Raw genomic sequence first — 22,715 nt, 5'->3', positions numbered from 1 at the left:
ATAAAAACTGGAAGATGAAAATAAAACCCTTACCTGGTAACCCTTTAAGCCTGGGTCCCCTTGAGCACCCATCCTTCCTGGAGCTCCCTGGAGAGGCAAACAGACAGGGACTGAGAGAGCAGCCCATGGTGTTAGCACAAGAAGAGGATGCACTGGGCTGTGCAAAGCAAAGCTCGGCACCACGTGGGAGTGTGGCCAGTCCTTCTCCTGGCCACCAGTGAGCTCTGCTGCAGCCACCTGATGGGCTTCTGCTTGGCTTTAACCTCTTACACATGGAGAGGGGTGCCAGGAGGCCATTCTGTGCCTTTGCCAGCCTGCAGCAATAGATTCCCCACCTCAGTCAGATTTGCTATCAGAAATGGCTGCATTTGTGTGCTCTTCATCTGCACTCCTGCACGTCTTTGTATCCAAATTAGTGTTGTGCTAGGAAGTCCACCAGTGAGACCATGCTCGGGCATGACCTAATCCTAAACTGTTGGGTGAAAACCTTCTGATGTGGGTTCTGAGGCAGAGAAAGGAGTTTTCTGGATTGTGATGAAGGCACTACAAGAGCTATTAATCACATCTTTAGCAGAGTGAACAAAAGGGTTTAAATCAGATCATCAGATTAAAGTGAGTCACAAAATTTCCATATAATCCCATTTAGCATGGAATAAAGCTCTTTCCACAAGACAGAGATGTGTCCACTCCAAAAGACTGTTGCTCAGATATTGCTTTGCTTCCTTGTGAAATAATCCATGGAGGCTTTACCAAAGACTATTAAGGGAGGATATATGGTGAGGCCATAATTTTCAGTGCAGGAAAACACTATCAGCAGAACCATCACTCATTTGCTACTGTTCTGAAATATCACCACTATTCCTAGTTCATAAATAACTGCTGACTTTGCACTAATTTCTATCAAATAGAGTGCAAGAAGTTTCCTTGCCAGCCTGCAATGCACAAGGTACTTTTACTTACCACTGCTGTTCTGATGCATTTGTCTCTTGTGCCTAAAGAAAATTAACTTTCTCCCCTCTCTGCCATACTGTTACCTCTGGAAGCCTCACCTTCAGTCCCCTATTCAAACCCTTTCCCATGCTATATTTCTTGTTGCTCCAAGTGTTTTAGATAAGTAGATCAAGAGTGGGTGTAGAAACAGGGCAGAAGTCCAAGGCAGAGTTCCTTGTAACAACACAGCTCAGCTTGGAAGCAGCTCTTGCCATGAGTGTGTAGTCTCAAAGGGGGAAATCTTAACAAAAAATAGCTTATCAGCTCACTCAGCTGAGGAAAAATCCCCAATATTTCAGCAATTTCAGCCGAGCTGGGGAGTTGTGAAGAACTGCCATGATGCAACATGAGCTGGGCTCTCTTCTGTGCTGCTTGGAATGAGGGCTAAGATATTTTGGCCAATTAAAGCCATCTAACAGCATTTCCCTTTCTGTGCCCTGAAGCCTCTGCTGGGCTCTCTGCTCCATTTAGGCCCATGCCCACCACTGCCAGTCAGGTTTCTGCGTGTTGTGTTCAACCATTTGCAGAGCTCTTCTCACCATCGGTCCCAGGGTACCTCGGGATCCTTTAGGGCCTTGGTTCCCCTTTGGCCCTTGCTTCCCTGGGGATCCCATCTCGCCGAGCTGCCCCTGGTAGCCTTTGCTGCCCTGCAGAGAAAAGGCACTGACATCAGTGTCGGACAAAACTTCCTCTGCAGGAAAATATCAGAGATGAGTAATGAAAGGGAGGAGGTGACGTTATCAAAGAGAGGTGTTCCTACCTTCTGGCCAGGCTTGCCCTTTCCTCCCTGTTTTCCTGGTTTCCCTTCTGGTCCCTGGAAGAGGAAAAAAGAAAAAGGCTGTTGGAATGGGAAAGCAAAGAAGTCGAATCCCAACCAGCCACTCCCAAGTCATTTCCCTGGCACACACAAACCTGAGAGCATCCTCACCCACCCATGGGAGACAACAAGGAGGCCAGGAAGTTGTGCAGGTCAGACCACAATCCACAGGTGCTACAGCTGGGGTATGACTGAGTTTGGTCTTCAGCTGCTCCAACATGGAGGAAAACTCCTTGCTTAAAAGTGGAAAGATCTTTGTGCTCAAGTGACTACTGGGCAACACCGCTGAAAGGTGATACTGTGATAATTTTGATGATGATGATTTTAAAATCACATCTTGAAGACAGGTGGGTCATGGAAAACTGCCATCAGTTGTGTCCATCTGTCTCCAAGGGTGCAAAAGAGGGATCTCCAGAAGTTCACCCACCCAGCCTCTTCTACAGAACGGGCAGAAATGTGGAAAACACATTTACCCTGATTCCCCCTAAAGGTTTCCTCTGGTTTGCACCTGAGCTGCCATCTTTGCACCATTACTCTACCAACAGTTGTATCCTTCACCAACTGTGGCACTAAATTAGATATCAACACTTTCTATATAGTTTTAAGATCCTACCAATAGAACCATTGATTCCACAGCACCTCTCCTTATTTTTACCTTGTGAAAACAGGCAATGGTTTCATTCTCTATCCACCTACCATGCACAACTTCCTGCTCACGGTGAAAACCCCCTCCCTCTATTTGTGTTATTACTGCCACATGCCAAAACCACAATCTACTTCTAGAAATGGAATGGGATGCAAAACTTCAAGTGGGAGCCATGCCAAGCAGAGACAGGAATGCTGAACTGCTTTCAGAACCCAGTGTGGGTGCAGAACCTGCTGCCCCTCCTTGCACCCCCACCACAGAAATGCACTATGATGAGCAGCTAAATACAGCAGCCTCTCCTTAGGGAACCCAGGGAGCTCATTTTTTCCAGTGTTTGACTCTGTTAGCTGCAAGGGAGACAGAGTATTTTGAACTTGACAGAAAGAAGCAAGAAGTATAACTGAAGAAAGTAACTCATGCTTTTTGGCAATTATGACAAACTTTTCAACATTATCTCCACACCAGCACCACATCTCTCCCTCTTCTCCCGCTCCTCCCAGCTAAGAAGATATAATTTTCACCATGGTTGGTGTTGCAGTCTCAGCTGAATAAAAGCAGCTTATATATAAAGTGAGACGTATGGGGGTTTTCACTCTGATCTGAAACATGGGCCACAGAAGTGCCTGCTCTGAACACAAAGGAGCAATTCAGACTTATTCCAACCCTAAAGAATTGTGCCAGTTCACTTCTCCAGAGGGAATAGCTCCATTTTACCTGTCAAACATTTCAGGAGCCCGCCTTGCCAACACTATTAGGCTTCACAAAGGACAGGTCCCTGCTGAGGAGTACACGAGCCTTGTTCTGTGTCTCTTCCATACTGCTCAGGGTTTTTTGTTTGCTATTTTTTGCTGCCACTTCCCAAGAGATCACTTTTGGAACTACTTTCCCACAGATGCTGAGCAGCCGCAGTAGATGATGGGTGCCAAGCCTCCAGCATCACCCACGTGATTTACACTTTTGACAGGAGTATACAGAGAAGTCCTCACGAATGAAAGCATCAGAAATGGCCAGACCCTTCCAGCTCTACAGCAGTTCACTGTGGGACCTGTTACTCAACACCTGAAGCACAGTAACTCCCACAGCCCCTGCTCTGCAGCAGTGCCCTGGCACATTATGGCTTAAAAATTTGGAGAGGAAATAGTGGAAGCACTCACAAAACTTTACTGTCAAAACAAGATGTGACTGAATAAAGAGACAACTGGGGTTTCTAATCAGTTGCATAGTGTTTTTCCATCAGTCTCCCTGGACTGTGCTTTAAGAGCTTGTGGAAGCACAAGCAGTAGATGCTTCCTGCAAATGGGAGAAAGCCCATTTTAAGCTAGATCTGTTCCTAACCCAGTGATGGCCAAGCCTATGGTCTTCTCCAGCAGAGTAGTTTTCCACACTCAGATGTGCTCCTGGAACTGCAGTGCTGTGGCAGCTCACGAAACAAAAATTTCCATGCAAAGGTTCCATCCCCAGGCTGAGAATGTGCTATATTGTCTGTAAAAACGCAAATACCAGTACATTGATTAGACACACCCTTTATCATTGGGCAGGGCAGGTGGACCCTGTTCATGGGGAGGTCACGAAGATCTCACAGCTACTTCAGAAGAGTCTGAAGTACAGCTTGGCTCCCTCCACCAGGATTCATCTCCCATGGAAGTCTCATGACTGAAACTTGCTTCTACCCTGCATTGGAAAATGACTTTGCTTTTTGAGAAGACAAGTTTAGGCCTTACATTTTTCCATCTGAGAAACAAAATTTCCACACTGCTCCTAAAGTTTGCCAGCGTTCAAGCTCCTGCTTGCACTCACCATCATGGAGTACAGATAGAGGGGCTGGAGTCATCTGGGAGAGGGTAAACAACAAAAACCAAACCCAACTTTGACAGTCCAAGTCCTGCTCGCAAAAACGAGCTCAATCCACAGTGAAACTGTGCCACGTTCAAACCGCTTCTCAAACTTTCTCAGGGTTCCTTCAGGTCGTCTTTTGCATTGGTGGTGGATGTGAGCACAGATATGGGCTCCAATAAACTCCTTGTACCATTTTCCCCTTACGATGCATCGGCCTCATGGAGCAGGGATGTTCATGTGCTCCAGAAAGGCTCTCCTGGGTGCTCCAGCTGGGGTGCAGCTCCTTCTCCATTGCTGAAGGAAAAAACCATTGGCAGCATCACCAGCTCCTTTCAGTGATGGTGAGACAAGCTGTCACTCACAGGAAGCCGTGGAGACCTTGTTCCAAGCCTCCCTTGCTGTTCTTGACTCTCATCCACTGGTTAAAAGCTTGGCTGGTATAAAAAATTGGGTCAAACCATGCTGGTGACACCACTGGCAGAGACGTGGCTCAGATTTTGACTGACTGAGTCACCTCCTTGAGAGGAATAAGCTCTATCAGTCAGGGATATTTCCGTGCTCACCCAGCACGCTTTCTAGGACTTTGGCCAGCAAGCTCTGCTGGTGAGTGGGAAGCCTACCATGTGTCTGATTTTCCTGGATATGCTTTCTCCAACTGTGCAGGAATTCTTCCCAGATGAATTTAGAGGCAGTTCAACACTTGTCTGGGGTTCCCAGATATGTGATATCTCTACTTGTGATGATTCAGATGTGGTTGCTGTTGCAATCCCAGATGTTCCCAGGGCACATACGCAGGGGTTTGCACAGTTCCCAGAAATCACTGCACTGCCACACTCCACACATTGCACAGGGAAGAACAAGCTCAGCAACAACTTTGATAGCCTTCAAAAATAGCCCCATCCTTTTTCTCTCCATTCTTCTGACTCATCTGTCCAGGGATGAAAAAAATCAGGGCCAGAACAGGAAGAAAAAAAAAAGGGATAAAAATAAAATCCAGTGAGATCTTATCTTCATCCAGGCTCTCCCCAAAGTACATCAGGAATGTAGCACCTTTTGATACCTCTTTCACTGCAGTGTGAAGTTCCTAAGGTTCCTAAGATTTCTTCTCTCTTTGCAGAGATAGGAGTGATGGCGGAAGATGTACAAAATCTTGCACATCAAAATAATTAAATCCAAGTTCCCTTTGCTGGACTCACATCAGTTGGGTTACTGTTCCAAGGCACTGAACGTCTATGCTTTTATTCCCAGGGTTTGTACACATTTTGTTGTATGCTTTGGGTTACTGGTTTGCTGAGAAAACAAATCTTTCCAAGCTTCTTCTGTGAACAGGACTATTTTTAAATGGTGATTTCTCTTTATATGCTGCATTCTTCACTAGAGAGGCATATCAGTACCTCCAGATGACAATGGTATTTGTGACCAGGGACAGTGGAAAGCAGCAGTTTTATAAAGTCACATGCCTTCAGCTATGCCAAAATATCCAAAGGAAGCAAAAAAATTATAGTTTCAGGTCTAGCATATTTAAAATTTCATTGTAATCTTCAGTAAGGACACAGATTTACAAGGTTTTTTTTTAGTATAGCCTTAGATATTCCCCTAAGGGAAAGAAGAATGGTTTATTTTCCAATGCAAATTGGTTAATTCTTAAAGAAAAAGAAAAAGAGACTTCCAGCTGCTGATGGCCTTGACAGAAAAGTCAGATCTATTGCCCAGCACAGTGGTAACATTTAGTGGGAGCAAATAGATGAGCAGCTCAGCTTTAAATTCTCCAGACATCAACAGTTGAAATCTATGTTCCGACAACAACATCCAGAAAAACAAAACAAGGAAGTTGAATGAACTGCAGAGAGATATGCCCTGAACAGAGCCAAACAACAAACAGGGCTAAAATCCTGACCCAAACTTCACCATACCCAGTGATGCTCTTGCTGCAGGCACTGGGTCTGGGGAGTGGGAACAGAGATGTCACCCACCATCCTGGTTTGGCTCTTGGCATTCCAGAAGGCAAATATGTTCCCACCTTCCTTGCAGCGCAGCACAGCACAGGAAGGAAGCTCTTGAAGGCACAGAACTGCTGGGAGAGCTTCCCAAAGCTTCCCTCAGGCTGCTTCATGATTGCTCAGTACTGCTGTGGAGCAGGAGCATATTTTCAAACTATTTTTTTTTTGGTTGTCATTGAGTAAAGGTCTGAGGTCACTCCTCCCTCCCAAAAATGAGGCAGGAAGAAACAGTACCACCAGAATACAGCTACTGAGTAAAGAAAAAAGTGACATGGTGACAGAGAAAAAAAAAAGTGATAGTTTGAGGCACTGGATGTAAAAAGGGCAGGAAAACTAAAGCAGCAATAAAGGTAGGAAGCATGAACCATAGGATGACCATGCCCATATTATCCAGGCCCAGCCAGTGAGTTCATTTAAAGGGAAATGAAAAAGCCCCATATAATTTCCTACTGCTCAGCAATGTCTCCATATGAGAACCTCTACTTAATAAACTTTGATCGAGAGAAGTCTCCCCCCATGGAAGACAGTTCACAAGCACTCAGGAAATTAGTGGGATTATTTGGGCTGGGCATTTGAAGACATAAACGTTTTGGATTTATAAGAAACACATTTCATAATCACTCTGCCTAGCAGTAGTTTGGAAGGGGAGGAGACAGGGGCAGCAGCTCCTGAATGAGTATGGGGAAAGAAGAAAGACTCAACTGTTCTCGAGAAGAAAGACCTAATTGTACTGTGAGGTTCAGAGGGTTTCACTGGGAACACTGGGAAGTAATGGGCTCTTGGCCTGCTTGTGGAAACCCGAGTAGGGAGTGCAGGTAGAGCTGGCTGGCTGTGCTCAAAGAAACAGCAAATTGGGGAAATCCTATAAAAAGGTCTTGGATGGCAAGACTACAGCCAGAGTCATTGTGACTTTCCTTTCAGCTGAGCTCCTCAGCTTAAAATAGGAATCCAACCCAAAATTTGTATCCTGAGCTCTCTGCTTTAGAGCAAACTCTTACCTGCATGCAGCTGTTGCTCTGAAACGTGCTGCTTTGGGTTTTGTGGAGGAGGAGGTCTATTTAACTTGATTTTCCTAAGCAGTCACAGTGTAAGGCAGCAAAAAGAGTCATGTACAGAGCAGTGCTGTGTGCTCTGAGCTGCTCTGGTTCAGTCTGATAGCTCTGAACTGCCCCCCCGCCCTTTGCCTCTATTTCCTCATGTCTAAGAAAGCATGGGAGACAAAGGTGCCACTAAAACACTTGATGGCTGAGTGGGAAGTGTAGGAAAAGTTTGAAGCCTCATCCCCACTGCGCTGTGAAGCTTTCATACACAATGAAACCAAAATGCTCCAAAAAATTAGTATCAGAATCTGACAATGGGAAAGAAAAGAATAGAGAGAGCACCTGGGCAGCATAACTCTGACTGACACTCCCCCAAACAGTAAGGGTTAATATCTTCCTTTTGAAGGACACAGATGCCCTGGGGTTGTGGAAGAGGAAGGGAATAAAATCCTCTCTTGCAATAAGGAGGGGAATCTTGGAGGAACTGCCCAAAAAGTGTGTCTCCTTCGTCTGAGTCAGGAAAAAAACCATGCCAAGCCAATGGGATTTATTTCAAATTCTGGCTCATTATGACTCCTATTAACTCTAAATGAAGACCAGCTGGGATCAGCCTGCCTTCCCCAGCAGCAGAGCCTGTGAGGGCCAAACGGCCCCTCTGCTGCTGGAGAGCAGCCTCAGTTGCTGCAAGCAGCAGCTCCCTTGGGATTGGGAAAGCTCTGTGATTCCCTGTAGGATACACAGGGCTCACAGGCAACCCTGGTGCACTTCAAAGGTTTCAATGGATTTGGTGGACTGAGTCACAGAGAGCAGAATAGCAAAAAAGGGGGAAAAAGTCCCACACAATAGTATCACCCAAACAACAAAATCTAGCATGTACCTCTCCATAAAGTGGGATGTTTAGAAAAGGCTGACCCTGTGGCCATCAGCACTGGTTATCAAAGCAAGAGGAGAAGCTGATTGCAGCCATGGGCACATGGGCCCAGGGATGATCACATTGGTTCTAGGAGGGGAAGCAAAGAGACCCAGGCCTGCAGCTCCACAGAAAGGCATCACCCTGACTCTTGGTCTCATACTCTTCAAAGCAGAGGTTTTCAGCATATTTGACTGCATTTCTGAGCAACTTTATTCACCTTTGATTTTTGATGCAAGACAAATACCTGCTTATGGCTTTTCTGGGTGTTGGTCTGCACGAGTAATGATACTCCAGGGCTGTAACTCAAGGATACATCATGGCCAAGAGCAAACACCTTCAGCTTGGGAAACTGGGCTCCAGTATAAGAACTGGCCCCGCTGATATAGCAGCCACTGGAAAGGACAGGCTGTAGGGCAGGAGTATGGCCTGTTGTGATCTCCTGCTCCCCCTCTGCCACTGACTGACCTCCTGCATGACCCTGGGCAAGCCACTTTACTATCTTGTGCATCTACTCCTAACACATCCAAGGGCAGGACTTGGAGTAACACTACTCATTTACTAAGATTAAGGGTGTGAGGATCTCGCTGTTACCGCTGCCACACCGCCCCCCGCCCCCACACACCGAGCCTGGTGCTCTCCATTCCTTCCTCTGCTCAGTCAGAGGGTGACCCCACACCCTCCAGCCAGGGAGTTTAAGAAACTTCTTTCAAGTAATTACTCCACAGACAGCCCATGGTCCAGGGCACAAAAAACAGCTTTTCCAGGAAACAACAGCTCAGCACATTATCAAAAAAAGCATAAATTTCTGCATGGAAAGCAGAGATTAAAACCAGTGGTGACTCCAGGATTGTCCTTCGGCAGCCTCAGTGTTTTCAGGGAGCTGAATGCCATGGATGTGGTACTGCCAGCTGTGGCTGAGCTCATGTGTATGCAGTGAATGGCTGGATTCAGTGACAGCAGAGCGAGGCGCTTTGTTGCAGAAAACCTTTGAATCATGTTTTCAGTGGCAGGAAACAGAAAAGAACAAAGAGCAAAAACCACTCTGGGACAGATTCTGCTGTAAGTGATGTTTGGACAACTTTGTAGAAGAGCAACATGTTGGATGAGAAGAAGCTCCTGCTCTGCCCTGGCACTGCAAGGCTCAGACAGCAGCCCCATCTCAGCATGGCATTGCTGGAGCAGTTCTGCTAACTCAGAGCAGAAGGTCCATCCTGGCCAGCAAGTCCTCCTTCCAACTTCAGGACTGTAGCCTGTAGAGGAGAGAGGGACAAAAATGTGATGGGAAGGACCCTCAGAACACCATCCAGAGCTGTGTGTGGGGTTGCTGCTGCTCTGGGGAGCGACCACAGCACTAGAGCCATGAGTTCCCTCCGTGCTCTGTACTGGGCTGGAGAGTGGGCCTGTGAGTTCCCTCAAAAAACCTTCTCAGCTCTCCACCCCAGCCCAGCTCTGTCACCCTACCCTTCTGAAGAGCAAATAAAAGGACTTTGGATCTTGTTGCATCAGAGCAAAAGGATTTACAGCCCTTCAAGCTCTTCTGGGCTGATGGTGCACATCTGCATGCCACAGCAGGGCCAGCAAATGCAGCAAGATCTTCTCTGATGTAATTGTTTACGGCAATTTAGACCATTGGAGTGTCTGGCTCAAAGCTTTCTGAGTCCTGACGTGGCTTGAATGACACTGCAGATAAGATTTCAGGTTAAAACGGAAGTGGAAAGATCTCCCAGTTTTGCTGAACAGTGAGGGATTTTCTTGTTTCAGAGCATGTTGTTCAGTATTTCCAGGCTCTCAAATTGCTTTCCTGGAGCTGTAAACCCCTTGCTATCAGATGTCTGCTGTGTATGGCAACCAGCACATTACAAAAACCACAGCACAGAGCCACAGAGTGCAGCTGGAAACCCATCACCTCCCTCTGCCAACTGGCCTGGGTCTTCCTCAGCCACTGCTGGATCTGTCATCCTCCCAGGGAAGGGCTGAAAATGCTGCATTTTCCATCACTGCAGAGGAGAAGCAGCAGAGGGAAGCACTTTTGGAGGGAAGAGGTTGCTCTCAGGGCCCACTCGCCTGTGACCTGTTGGTGGCACACCAGTGACTTCAGCCTCTGGCTTTTACCATCCTCTGATGCAATGAGCAGCTCTGATGGGCAGTCAGATCCTTTGTGAATGCAGGTTACTCTCCAGGGATGTTCTCTGGGTGTTGCAGGCTCTGTGGCACTATTCCTTCACAGCCTTCCTTACAGATCAGCAGATGAATTATCTTTTTATTTTGGCAAACCACACCATGACACTTGCACTGCTGATGGATGCCTTGCCAGGCTTTAGCAGGCTGTTGTACCTTCCAGTGCCCCACACACTGAGGAGAATATTCTTGTTCTGCCTTGCCCATACAAAAAGTCTGGATTTCCAGCCAGTCTCTCTGAAAGCAGATGCCCAATTAGTCCCTGGTGCTCTGCAAGGGGAAGGGCTTTTCAGCCCTTTTTTGTTCAAACCAGAGGGCAAATGGCCATGTTCAGAAGAGAGTCAAGGTCAAGTGAAGGCAACAAGTTTCTGTTAGAAGACAGAAACCACTATGAGGAGATAATACGTGGGCCAGAAGCTCAGGAAAGGTGCAAATCTCTGGAAATCTCTACTGGATCTTGCACTGGTGCTTTGATTTCTCTCTTATGGCCAGGGGAACAACTGGCCCATTCCTCCACTGAGCAGGAACTGGGGCTGAATGGAGCAGTGTGAACTTGGACAAAGTGACCAAAAGATAGAGGATACTCACTTAGCTCCAGCTGCCTTGAGCCCTGCCAGCCACAGCTGTGAAGCTCATGGACCATCTCAGCTGCCAGGTTTGTTTGCTGAAATCCACTGGCTTTGAAACACGTACAGATTACCCCTGGAGACTCGACTGGGGCCTCCCTGCACTTTTTGTTTGAGATTCAAAACCACAGTGGAAACCGGTTTTCAGATATGTTAATGCTGTAAATGGCTGAGCCAAGTTAAAGCTAACGATCTCTGAAAAACGTTTCCTGAGCACAGAGGGAAGTTTGGTTGTGCTCAGGCAGTCACGTGGTATCAGCATCAGGATGGCTTTCTGGAAAATGAAGCCTTGCTCAGGAAAGCCAGATGTGCCTCTGCTGATCCCACTGATCGCTAGGCGAGTGTCTCTCTTCTGTATGACCCAAAATGGCAGCACAGACCCTCTGTGCTTCCTCCAGCTTTCAAAGTTGCTCTGGAGTAGGTCCCTTCATCTGCCATCTCCAGGGAGCTCCAGGACTGCAGATCCTCTAATCTCCTACCATCCCTCATGCTGGCTTGTTGCCACGTTAGGTGTGAGCTGGTCACGCCAAATTCCCCAGCTCCTATACCTGCTCTGCCAGCACTAGCCTCTGCTTCAGGCTGGGATATACAAAACGGGCTGAAAATGTACCACCAGTGAAATCAGATCATTTCAGAGCAATCTGGCACCTCATTTCCTACATCTGTCACAAGGACACTTAATAGTGAAGTGTCACATCCCTGTAGACATAAGCAAAATAAAGATTAAGACTAAACATTTCCTTGGCGTTAAGGACAAACCTTCTAGATGTGGTGTGACTGCATGATGAGAAGGGTTTCTCCAGAGATTGTTGCTGTCCATGGAGGGCATGCCTCTGTGAGTATCACTCTGGAGTAACACAGGGACAAGCCAAGGTTTAGGAGAACCTTGTCTGTGTCCACAACTGCAGATGGGCATCAGCTTCCTCAAACTAACACCAACCTCTTCCAGAAGCAGAAGACGAGCTTCACACCCCCAAATGGAGCTCAGTTTGTTGTCACAGGTAACTGTACAGATCCTTGTGTGCGCACCTCTCCTACTAAGGGCACAGAAACACCAACATCTTCCCTGTCCCCTTTGTAGCTGAGCAGGATATACCAACAAATACTAGAGCTGAGGAAAAGCCCAGGAAAACATCAGTGAATCCAGGCAGGAATGTGGTGAAGCAGACGTAAGGACTAGGGGATGTCATGCCAGGAGAGTCCAAATGAAGATGCAATAGCTGAAGATGAAGTTCTTAAAACCATCTAAACTGATTATTGGACAGCATTACACAGTCACATCAGAAGTATTAAAACCATTCACAACAGGGTGGTGTGGAATCACTCAGTATCTGCAGCACCCAAACCCAACGTGCTCCCTCTCCCTGCAATCCAAGTGCCTCCAACACCTTCCCCAACCAATTTCTGTGCCACCATATAAATCCTGGACAGGAGTTTGTCACCTTGACATCTGCCCTTGGGTGAACAACCTTCATGACTTCTCCATGACAAAATTTTTTGTTAACTTTGTCCAGTAGCCTTAAAGCCTTCTGTGCATCATGCAGTTTGTGGTGGGCTGTGCCTGTGGTGGCTTCTGCAGCATGTCCTCCAGAGGATGGCTTGGCTGGGTATTCCAGCTTCCAACCCTCAGCTGGAAAGGAGGGGCTTGCAGTTATCTCTAGCAGTGTGCACCTCTGAGCTGTAAACCTTATCTTGACAGAAATCTAAGGAAGATCCCACTGATATTTGTACTCGCCATGGGAACATAGAACGAAATTCTCAGTAATGGGAAGAGAAAAATTATTTGTGCTTCTGTCAGAGGACTTCCATATTTAAATGACCTCAGTGAGCACCAGAACACCAGCCTGTGTATTAGGTAACAGTGTCTGGCAGGGGAGGCAGCACTATCTGGAGCCTATGCAGGTCTGAAAGTCTGCCTGAGTTAGGCATAAGGAAATACAAAGAAGTATATTAAAATAGTAGATGGAAATGTAGCACTCTGCAGTAAAAAAAAAACAAAAGGGAGTGATTATGAATAGGAATCTTGGCTCTATTGACTCCTTTTTTTAAAAAATAAAACAGAAAACAGCATCATGTTCGCAGGGACATGCTGGCAAACAGCAGGGACAGAGTCTGAGAGAATTTGTATTTTATACTTTTAACTTAATATGGCTTTTGCATGATTTCAGTATTTTTATTGGTTCTTAAAACATACACAATATAAGCACATGAACCAGCCAGAAGTACAGCACATGCAGGGCGATTGTCCAGCTGTGCCAGCCTGCAGCTGGAAAAGAGCTGAGGTGTTGGGGACCACCCTTGCCTGTGGAGTGATCCCAATCTTGAAAGGGCTCCCTGTTGGGTACAGGGCCTGTGGCAAAGGGTAGCTTTATTTGGGGCAGGACTACAGGCTTATACTGCACATTTATGGTGCTGCATTAAAGCATTAAGCCAATGTTTCCACTTGCTAGTCAAGTCAGTACTCAAATACCAACCTCAGCCCAAAAATAACATAAATCCATCTCTTCTGCTGCTTCCATCCCCTCACACCCTTCTCCCTGTGCTCCTTTTAGCCAGCCACAACGTCACCAAGAGGAAAATCAGCGTTTCACCATGGAGCATCCACCCAGGCTCGGCGGTACCTGCCGGCCCTGCTGCTTCCCACCCAGCCTGGGCTGGCATTTCAGAGCTGCCTTTAAACTTAGGCTTCTTGTTCCTTTGCCACAGATGTGTGGGATTGGAGCTGGTGTGTTCCCCAGCTGCATGAGGGGTAAGACACATGCTGCAGGGGAGCACATGCATCCCACTGAACTGGGCTATCCCTCTGCTGAGCGAGCCTTACAAGCCCTTGCTGCTGCTAACTTTGATCCAAGACAACAATCACAATGAATAAACAATGTCATCAACCTGATAAACTCCACATTTCAAGCAGAAAGGCCTGACTTGCAGAGAAGCCCATTGAGGCACTGGGCAGAGCCATCCTCCACCTGACACTACCCTGTTCCCTCTCATCTCAGAGCCAGAATCAAACTTTTTCTAGAGCACCAAGATCAGACCTCCAAGTGAACCAGACATGCCCAGGATATTCATTGAGGATTCAGGAGTCATAGCCTGCTGATTTCTTCTAGTTGTTTTCTATATTTAATTGGGAAATCTCAGAAGGGAAGACCAGAAGCAAGCAAGTGGCCATCAGAGAAGGCACAAGGTGAATTCCCAGCTCCAGGCCCAAGCCAGCTGTAGCAACCAGGGAAGACTCAACCCCTCTCAGTCCTCTGGGCCTCCTCCCCATCACCCTGTTGGGTCCATCTTACAGATGTGGGAGGGAGGCACTATTTCTCAAAGACTGTGTCAGATCAGATTCACATTCTCACATGTGAATCCTAGTTGAAAGACCAAACCATCTCCTGGACATAGTTTTTCATGAAAACAACACATTTTACCATAATATTTATGACAAATTACATCTCAGGTGACCTCCTGCCCTAAGCAGTGTCCTGGTTCACACACTCATCACTACAGGGAACCCACGGGTCACCAAGGGCTGGTTTCGCAGACTCACTCGGACACCTGGGATGCCGGGAGATCCAAGAGATCCTTCTTTTCCCTTCAGTCCTTCATTGCCTTTTTCTCCTTTCTCTCCTTCTAGGCCTTGCTCTCCTTTGTCTCCCTGTGGAAGAGAGGAAGGTGGGAGGTTTTCATACCCACACAATATGTGGGTCACTGTACGAGGCTCTTGCAAGGGAAAACCCCACCACATAATTAGTATTTCAGGAGTGTGAGAGGAAGAAAGCCTGCAAGAAAAAGGATGAATGAGGATGAGTCATAATACACTTGACATTTAAAAAAGGAGCAAATCCAGGTTTCTTTTCTTTAAAATCTCTTGGCTGAAGGAGAAAGAACTCCCCCACTACACAGAGTAACCTGAACCCCTTTTCTTCTCCTGCAGTAAGGCCTGAACCTCCCACGTGAATGAGGCAGGCAGACAAGATTTGAAAGTCTCCCTTGCCTCATGCAGAAGACCTGAGCTTGGGATGCTGAAAGACTTTTAATAGGATGGGTTTGTCTGGAGCAGCTGCTCAGCTCTTGCTGCCAAACAGAAATCAGCCCAGGGCTCCAATAAACACTCTGTGAAACAGTGTCACTGTGCCCTGTAAAGGATCTATGGCCTGAGCAGTGGGTATCCTGTCAAATCACTGCTCTGACAATTACAGAATCATAGAATCAAAGAATCATTTGGGTTGGAAAAGGTGTTTAAGATGAATTAATCCAAACATCAACCCAGCACTGCCAAGCCCACCACTAAACCATGTCCCCAAGTACCACTTGTAGGGATAGTAACTCCACCACTTCCTGTTCTGATGCCTGGCCACCCTTTCAGTGAAGAAATTTTTCTCAATATCCACTTAGAGCTCCCCTGGTGAAACCAGTCATTGAAATTTATGAAAAAAATCTGGCAGATAATTAAATTTCAGTATTTGGCAAGATCAACCAACTGGAACACAAAGCAGAAATACAATCACAGAAGTGTAAGAAGCAAATTTGGAGCTGCTTTTCTTTTATCAAGATAAATAAAATATTGTAAATATTTTGTAATATTCAGTACTACCACTCAAAATTATATGGAGACAATGAAAAAGGCCAGTTTTATACTGACAGCAGCATGTGCAGCCAAGCAGCCTTGAACTGAACCATTTTCCTCTTGCACCTGTGTTGGGAGAGCTCAGCAAGATCTCATCTGGTTAAAGAGCACAGACATATCTGGTTAAGTGTCCAGAGAAACATTTGGGGTGGAAAGAGCTGGTTTGGTTCAAGAGCTCCTGGGCACAGCTAGCAGTGCAAGAGAATACAGAAGCCTTGACTGTCCTTAAGGAAGAGATTTTTGGTCCAACATTCAGAGATATGAGCAGAAGTAGAAACACATGGCAAATAATTTAACTAGAAAGAAGCATTAAACTGCATTGTTGTGGGATGGGCTGCTCTTTCTTTCCATGGAACAAAATTGTTGGCCTGTTTGGAAAGGCTGGCTGTGCAGAGACATGAATCAGAGCCCTGTTCCAAAGGCAAGGTAACGAACTCACAGCAGTGAGATACAGAGTGAACCCTGAGCGAGATGCTGGGGCTCTGCCAAGGGAAAGGGATCTGGTTTCTTTACTCTCTAATATTGTTCTGGTCAGTGGTGCAGGGGAGAGTGATGGACAATTCTTGATTTCCCCTGCCAGGCCCAGGAATTCTTGATTAGTTGGAAATTTGATCTGTAAAGACTCAAATGAAACAGACAAATTGTTGGAAACCAGATTTTGAAGAACTTGACCTTTTTGGAGATCTGATCAGATGCCAAAAATGTGGGTAGAGGAGTGAAACAGGAGGGGTTTGTTTGCTTGCAGAAAAACAGTCCTTAGAGAGTGCAGGGCAGAGGCTTATTCCACAGAGGACCCAATAATCCCCTTGGCCTCATCCCGGCTCTGGGAATCACAGGGCCCTGAGTGCACAGAGATGTGTGTGAGAGCTGGAACTCCACGGGAGTGAGATTTACCTTGATCCCATCTGGCCCAAGCTGCCCGCTGTCCCCTTCTAGCCCGGATTCTCCCTGTGGGCAGAAGCAAACACCATAAGGATGTGCCTAAATGTGCTTTTCCCTGAGCTTTCTGCAGCTGGCTCACAGCGGCAGCGATGGGAGCCCAGTCCTGCACTCTGACACGTGTCCCATCTCATACCCTAATGCTGAACAAGCTCTTCCTGGAGCAAGAGCAGGAATTCAGCCTCTTGCTCTATTCTGAGCCACAGTTTCTCCTCCATGGACTCGCTGCTGGCCTGCAGGAAGCCCTCCTTCCCTGTGTGAAAAGGAGCTCAGTCTGAATTCATTTAACCTGGGGCTTCCTCATCCTGCTCCAACAACTGACCTCAGTCCTGGGAAGGGACACAGCCCCTCTGCCAGCCTCAATCCGTGCATTCATCCCCTCCTGCCCCCTCCCACGCACAGTGTATCCAGTGTTTCCCTGCTTAAAGCCGCCTTCTGCTCCAGTGTCCCTGGCCCTGCACGGACACAGCCTGTGGCAAACAGGAGAGGTCTGTTCCCACATCTGTTCCCACACTGCCTCTTTCACACTCGGTGTCACAGTGGCATCTGAGAGGCTCAGAGAGGCTGGTGAGCTCAGGCTGATGGGCTCTGTGGGAAAGGTACTTCCACCACCCGCAGAAGGAACAGGGGTCAGGACGCAGAGAACAGGGTCAGCCTGTCCAGGCTGTGGGAGAGCAAGGACAGAACCTCTGGGGAACTGATGAGGCACAGAAGCCCCACCAGAAGGTGGCCATACTCACTCTTTGGCCAACGAGACCTTGCTCTCCGGGGATTCCTAACTGGCCAGGATCACCCTAAAAAGAAGGAAGCACATACAAGGAGGCAAGCTGTTTACTGACAGTGAGTGAACATGAAGCACTTCCCATTGCACTCTTAATTTTGACTTTTTCTTTCCTTCTCCCACACAAACACGTTCAGCTGAGTTTTCAAAGGGGGTTCAAAGGCCCAGCATAGGGACAGTGCATAGGGACAGCAAAGAAGGACACATCTCACAGGCTCTGTTGCAATGATGCTTGACAGGACAGGGGTCACAGAGGGGTCTGAGCTGCCTGAAGCTGCAGACCCAGAAGGCATTCTCTGGCATGGTCCTTCACAGGCAAGCAGCAGTGTGGGTGCAATGTGGTGTGGTGGCAGACACGACCAGTGTGAGGGACAAAAAACCAACAGCTCTTTTAGCCCCAGTTCCAGAAGAATCGGAATCTTTGATAGCAGTAAAATGAATGAACAGAAGGCAGTGGAGCTGGCAAACAAATGGATCTTGCCAATATAGCACTGGGGGTAGGACGGCCATAGGGCAGCTCTCTCCCATGTGTGCCCATCCCAGTGATCTGCTTTGCATGGAAGAGACCTCAGGAAATGCAGAGGATTCAAGGGAAAAAGGTTTGAGATATCCATAAGCCTCATCCCACAGCAAACTGCTCTGCAAGTGATGATTGCACAGACCAGTCTTGCTCCAGCACCTACCAGCTTGGAGAAGGAGCAGGATGGGACTCTCATACCACACCTTCCCAGCAAGGACAGCAGGTAAAGGGGTCTGTGCAAATCATCATGTCCTGCTCCACGGAGGGCAGCCGGGAGCACTGGAGCTGAAACACTCGTGCATCAGGATGCCAAAGACACAGTAGCTCCAGTGAAGTGTCAGAAGATTTGCCAAGGAAAATATGGCAAAGGATGGGGTGGGGGTGGGAGTCAAGAGCAGCACAGAGAAAATTGGATTTAATCCCCACACAGAGTTTGTTCGAAAGCTCTGATCACAGGGGCAAACCTTCAGACCAAGGGGGTTAGGATTAAATAAAACCCCCCCTGAGCTGCTCAGCATTGGGATTTTATTCAAACAAAGAGATGGCTTTTATGTGGACAAGAAAGTGCATTCATGGTCTGGAGCAGGGCACCCTTCCCCCTTAACCATCAGAGGAGTTCACTCCCCAGAGAGCTGAGGCTTGGAAACTGTGGCAGGACCTTGTCTGAGGGTATTTTTAAGTCTGAGACCTTCCTAAGACTCTTCTGGTTTCGAATTAGAAGCTGCCTGGATCTCTGAGTCTCAGGGCTCCCCTCTCCATTGAGATTTTGGATCTGCAAAGAGTTGAGCTTCATTTCCAAGGCCCTTCACAGCTCTTGAGGCACAAAATCCCTGGGATGGGGCTTCTCCCCAGCACTGACAGCCTCCCCCTCAGGATGGGGCTCAGGAATTTGTAAAAATGGCTAAAATTAACCCAGTTTTAGGTTTTTTAAACTTTGTCTTTTGTTGAATTCACTAGCTGCTGGAGGGTAAACCTGCAATGTCACTCAGTCCTGCAAAAACGCAAGTTGCCATTTATGTCCCCAGTCTGACAGAGAAATTGCACTCAGGGTTTTTCTTACCTTCATGCCAGGTTCACCTGCCAGACCAGGTTGTCCCATTGAGCCTGGTGGTCCCTGGAAAAAAAACAAAACAAGATAATGAAAAAACCTATTGTAACCAAGCGGAAAGGAAGATCAAAGACATGATTCCTTTAGCAGAGCCCTCCTGGGACAGCCAAGCCCTGGTTCAATGCAATTACCTCCCCGGAGCTGGCTCGGGGTCCACAGCATCAAAGAGGCCCCTCGTGCCTGGATTCTGGGAGGGCTCTGATCAACTCTCACACCTCCCATCTCCCCAGCCTCCTCTGCCAAGCACCTTTCTCTACCTCCTTCCAATCCCTCTGCTTTCTAAGGTTAGTAACCCCACCAGGGAGCAGCACTGGAACCAGCTGGGATAGAAGAGGTCCAGAATTAGACTTGGAAGCTCTTTGCAAGGGTCCAGCAGGCTGGGCTGGTACAGTGGGTAACAGAAGTGCTTGGCTGTGTTCTTGCTCTTGCTCCCTGCAGCCCCATTTCTCCATTCCCACTGGTGTGAGCACATCCTCTGCACCACCAGGCTCCTTTTGATGAGGCTCAAGCTGCCCCACAGGCCACAGCTTCCAGCTGAGTCTTTGCCCCCCGTTCCCAAAGAGGCAGGTGCACGATTGTGCTGCCAGCTAAAGTGAGCTGAGGGCAGCAAGGTGACACTGAGCCCTCCAGCACAAATTTTGGCCAGATTAGCCTTGACATCCACCAGCCAGCTGTCTTTGGCTGTACAGGGCCAGCAAACATCCAAAGGCTAATGCCTGGGCTCAGCCCAGAAATCCACAGCCCAGGCTGGACTGGCTGAGAGAAATTTTCTTGCTCTTGTGTGAGCACAGACTCCGGTAGAGGGGTTTGGCATCCCTTAGAGAGCCAGAAATGAGTGCCTGACCTGGAAAAAGATAGGAATTAAGATAGAAAGATGGAAGATGTGAGAATGACCTTGCAAACTGTTCTCACTCAGTCCAGCTCCATGTGCAGCCCCTGATAGTGGGGTCACAGTCATTTACTATCTTTAGTACTGAGATCTGTTGGGAGCTTTAATGTTTGTACATTTGCTCCTACCTCTGGGAAGCATGGGGAATGAGAGCCTGCAAAACAAGCCCAAAGATCGGACAGTCAAGCTTCTCTTTGAAGGATTTAAGTGGTTTATTTACTTACGATATTTGCATTCCGGACAACAATCTCCCTTCTCTTTACAGTTGGGAATAAAGGGAAAAAGAGCACATAATCAAGGGAGCAACCCAGGGAATAAAGCCAGTTGCTGGCTTGCTGAAATGGATTCAAGCAGAGGAGGGAGCAGGGTGTGTGTTGGGTTTGTGAACAAACGGTCAAGTCACGCAATGAGAAAATTCAAGCTCCAATGAAAGCAAAAATCCTGCTTTGGTTTCTCCAGAGGTGCCAGTGCAGAGAAAGGCTCCTGGAGGAGTTGCAGATTTGAATGAAGGTCTGTACTTTCTTGGTTGGCAGCATCCAGAGTGGCTCAGTAGCAGCTTTCCAGCTCCCCAGTGTGGTTTACCATGCTGAGAGCTTGCTCCATCTGGTCCAGCAGCCATGAGAATGGAAACTTTCATGACTCATACACTTTGCATAGATTGCATTCAAAGCCACCTTCATGTCTGCGTTACAGCTCAGGACCTACAGAACGGAGCTGTGCAAGGGGAACTGGCACACGTGATAGAAAGAGCCAAGACTGTATTATTTTAAGGGGAGTGAAATAAAGCCAAAAGTACACAGGAGTTGGGGGAAACCATGGAGGCATCCCCTGCACTCCATTGGGGCACTGTTTGGCAGCTGCTGCTCGGTTTTGATGTGTTTGTGCCACTGCTTCATGGCAACCACAGCCCGGCAGCACCGTCAGCAGCAAAGGCATCTCTGAGCTTCCTGCACTGGCTGCAGCAGGCTCTGCTGGGGCTGCCATGGCCATCTGGGTGGGCTGGCAAACCTGTGTCGTGTCAGCAACAGCACCAGGGAGAGGGAAAGGCTAGTACTCAGTCTGAATTGTTTTTGTATTGGGTCACTGACTCTGCACCTGGGTGCAAAAAGTTGGTCCCTGGCGTGGTCACCTTTGAAATGTATCTTCTGTTGAGAAGACGGGTCTGCACTTTCACCAGCTGGGTGTCTGTGGCCTGTGATGAAAAAGGTGCTCAAATTTCTGATTTTCACTGTTTGTTTTGGAAGCTGACTTTCAGACTTAAGGGAAATCCTTCCTGCTCGTTCCACACTTCCAGGTGTGGAAGGATGCTCCCCTGCACATTTACTCCTCCCTCAGTCCTGCCACTCCTGATGGAAGGGGAAAACAAACAGGAACAAAGATCAGACCTACCTTATGCCCCATTTCTCCCAAAGGCCCAGGTGGCCCCTGTGGTCCTTGGGGGCCCTGCAAAATAGAGACACAAGGCTCTTTTCATACAACTGCTTTCATTTCTGAAGGACCATCACTTCCACAGTCTGTAAGATAAAACACCTGTTCCTTCCCACAGCTCAGAGGAGTTCTCACTGTGCAAGATCTGGCCAGTGGGATGGAGAGGCCAGCAGTGGTTGTGCTGAGGCACCTTAACAGGCAAAGAGCTCAGAAGACCCTTCATCCTCCTGGCTCCCATCTAAAACAACTGCAGTGAGTAATCTGAAAGTGTCTGGTTTACCCTCTCCCTTCACAGTCCAGCACTGCTGGCCCTCCTTGAGGTCTGTGTCTTTCCCCAGTGATTCCCCCAAAGCTGTGGGCTCAGTTCTGACACCATCAGCCTCCCTCCTTCTCCCCCTTCCACTCTACCTACACTCCAACTCCTTCTGTCCCAGACCCAACCGTGTCCTTTTCTACCTTCCCTTCCAAAATCCCCCCCAGGCTGTATCCTACACTCCCCCTGGTAGATCTGTGTCTCCCTTTTGCTTTCCAGGGGTCTGACCTTGTCTTTCCTTATGGCTCCTAGGACTCTAGCCAAGTCTTTCACATCTCTGACCATGCTGGAACTGTCAAGGATAGAGAAGCTGGGAACAGGATAAGCAGTGGGGAAGAGACAGACAGAGAAAGAAATGACGTGTCTGTGTGCAAGGAAAGACAGATGGAGAGAGAGTGATAAGACACTTGCCGGGTTGCCTGGAGGCCCTTTTGTTCCTGGAGGTCCAGAAGATCCTTGGATACCCTAGAAAAATTAGAAATACCAGAGTCAGCTCCAACCCAGCAGCAATCCTTCACATCTCTTGGCAGAAATGTGCACCTCAAAAATGCTCCAGTGACAGGAGGGGACAGGTGGCCCTGCAAGTGTAAGATAGGGTCCAGATTCTTCCTCCTGGACCAGGACTCAAAACTTAAGGACATGAGGTTATGAAAGGAAGTAGAAGGGATGGACACTTACTGGGAAGCCACGTGCTCCACTCTCCCCAGTCTCCCCCATCTTGCCCTGTGAACACACAGTTACAGCAATTATCAGCTGGGGATGTGCTGACACACCTGTGGGGCTTTGGCCTGGAGGGCACTGAGGACATGTGGGTGTCCCCAGGGTTGGCAGCTCTGGCTCTCACAGAGGACATACCTGCAGCCCATCTGGGCCCACCCTGCCTGGCTCCCCTGGTCGGCCCTGCAAAATAAAAAGACAAAGACACATCAGCAGGAGCACAAGCTGTTGGTGATGCTCTTCTGCCCTAGCCCATCTGCTCTTGCATTTTTGTGCATCAAATTTCTGTTCCAGTTCCCTGCAGCTTTTGAGAGGCCAAACACCTGGGATTATGCCCCCAGGAACACCCCAACCAG

General features: G+C 47.9%; 1 protein-coding gene across 8 annotated transcripts in view; it reads right to left on the bottom strand.

Annotated features, from left to right (window-relative positions):
• Window positions 1–22,715, bottom strand: part of LOC121676137 (collagen alpha-1(XXVII) chain B-like) — a 146,925-nt gene that overhangs the window by 20,218 nt on the left and 103,992 nt on the right. For 7 of the 8 annotated variants that reach the window (XM_042052225.1, XM_042052226.1, XM_042052222.1 and 4 more), the window contains 11 exons: window positions 22,498–22,542; window positions 22,321–22,365; window positions 22,054–22,107; window positions 21,291–21,344; window positions 18,965–19,018; window positions 17,344–17,397; window positions 16,559–16,612; window positions 14,585–14,692; window positions 1,751–1,804; window positions 1,530–1,637; window positions 34–87 (listed from right to left, as the gene is read on the bottom strand). In XM_042052225.1, the coding sequence (XP_041908159.1) occupies window positions 34–87; window positions 1,530–1,637; window positions 1,751–1,804; window positions 14,585–14,692; window positions 16,559–16,612; window positions 17,344–17,397; window positions 18,965–19,018; window positions 21,291–21,344; window positions 22,054–22,107; window positions 22,321–22,365; window positions 22,498–22,542 (684 nt within the window). The remainder of the gene's footprint in view (window positions 1–33; window positions 88–1,529; window positions 1,638–1,750; window positions 1,805–14,584; window positions 14,693–16,558; window positions 16,613–17,343; window positions 17,398–18,964; window positions 19,019–21,290; window positions 21,345–22,053; window positions 22,108–22,320; window positions 22,366–22,497; window positions 22,543–22,715) is intronic. The other variant, XM_042052231.1, reaches the window with a different exon arrangement.

This window comes from Corvus kubaryi, unplaced genomic scaffold (assembly GCF_017639235.1).
Source record: "Corvus kubaryi isolate FWS band 111438036 unplaced genomic scaffold, C.kubaryi_AGA036_p1.0 78, whole genome shotgun sequence".
NCBI lineage: Eukaryota > Metazoa > Chordata > Aves > Passeriformes > Corvidae > Corvus > Corvus kubaryi.
This window is presented reverse-complemented; position numbering and strand designations above follow the sequence as displayed.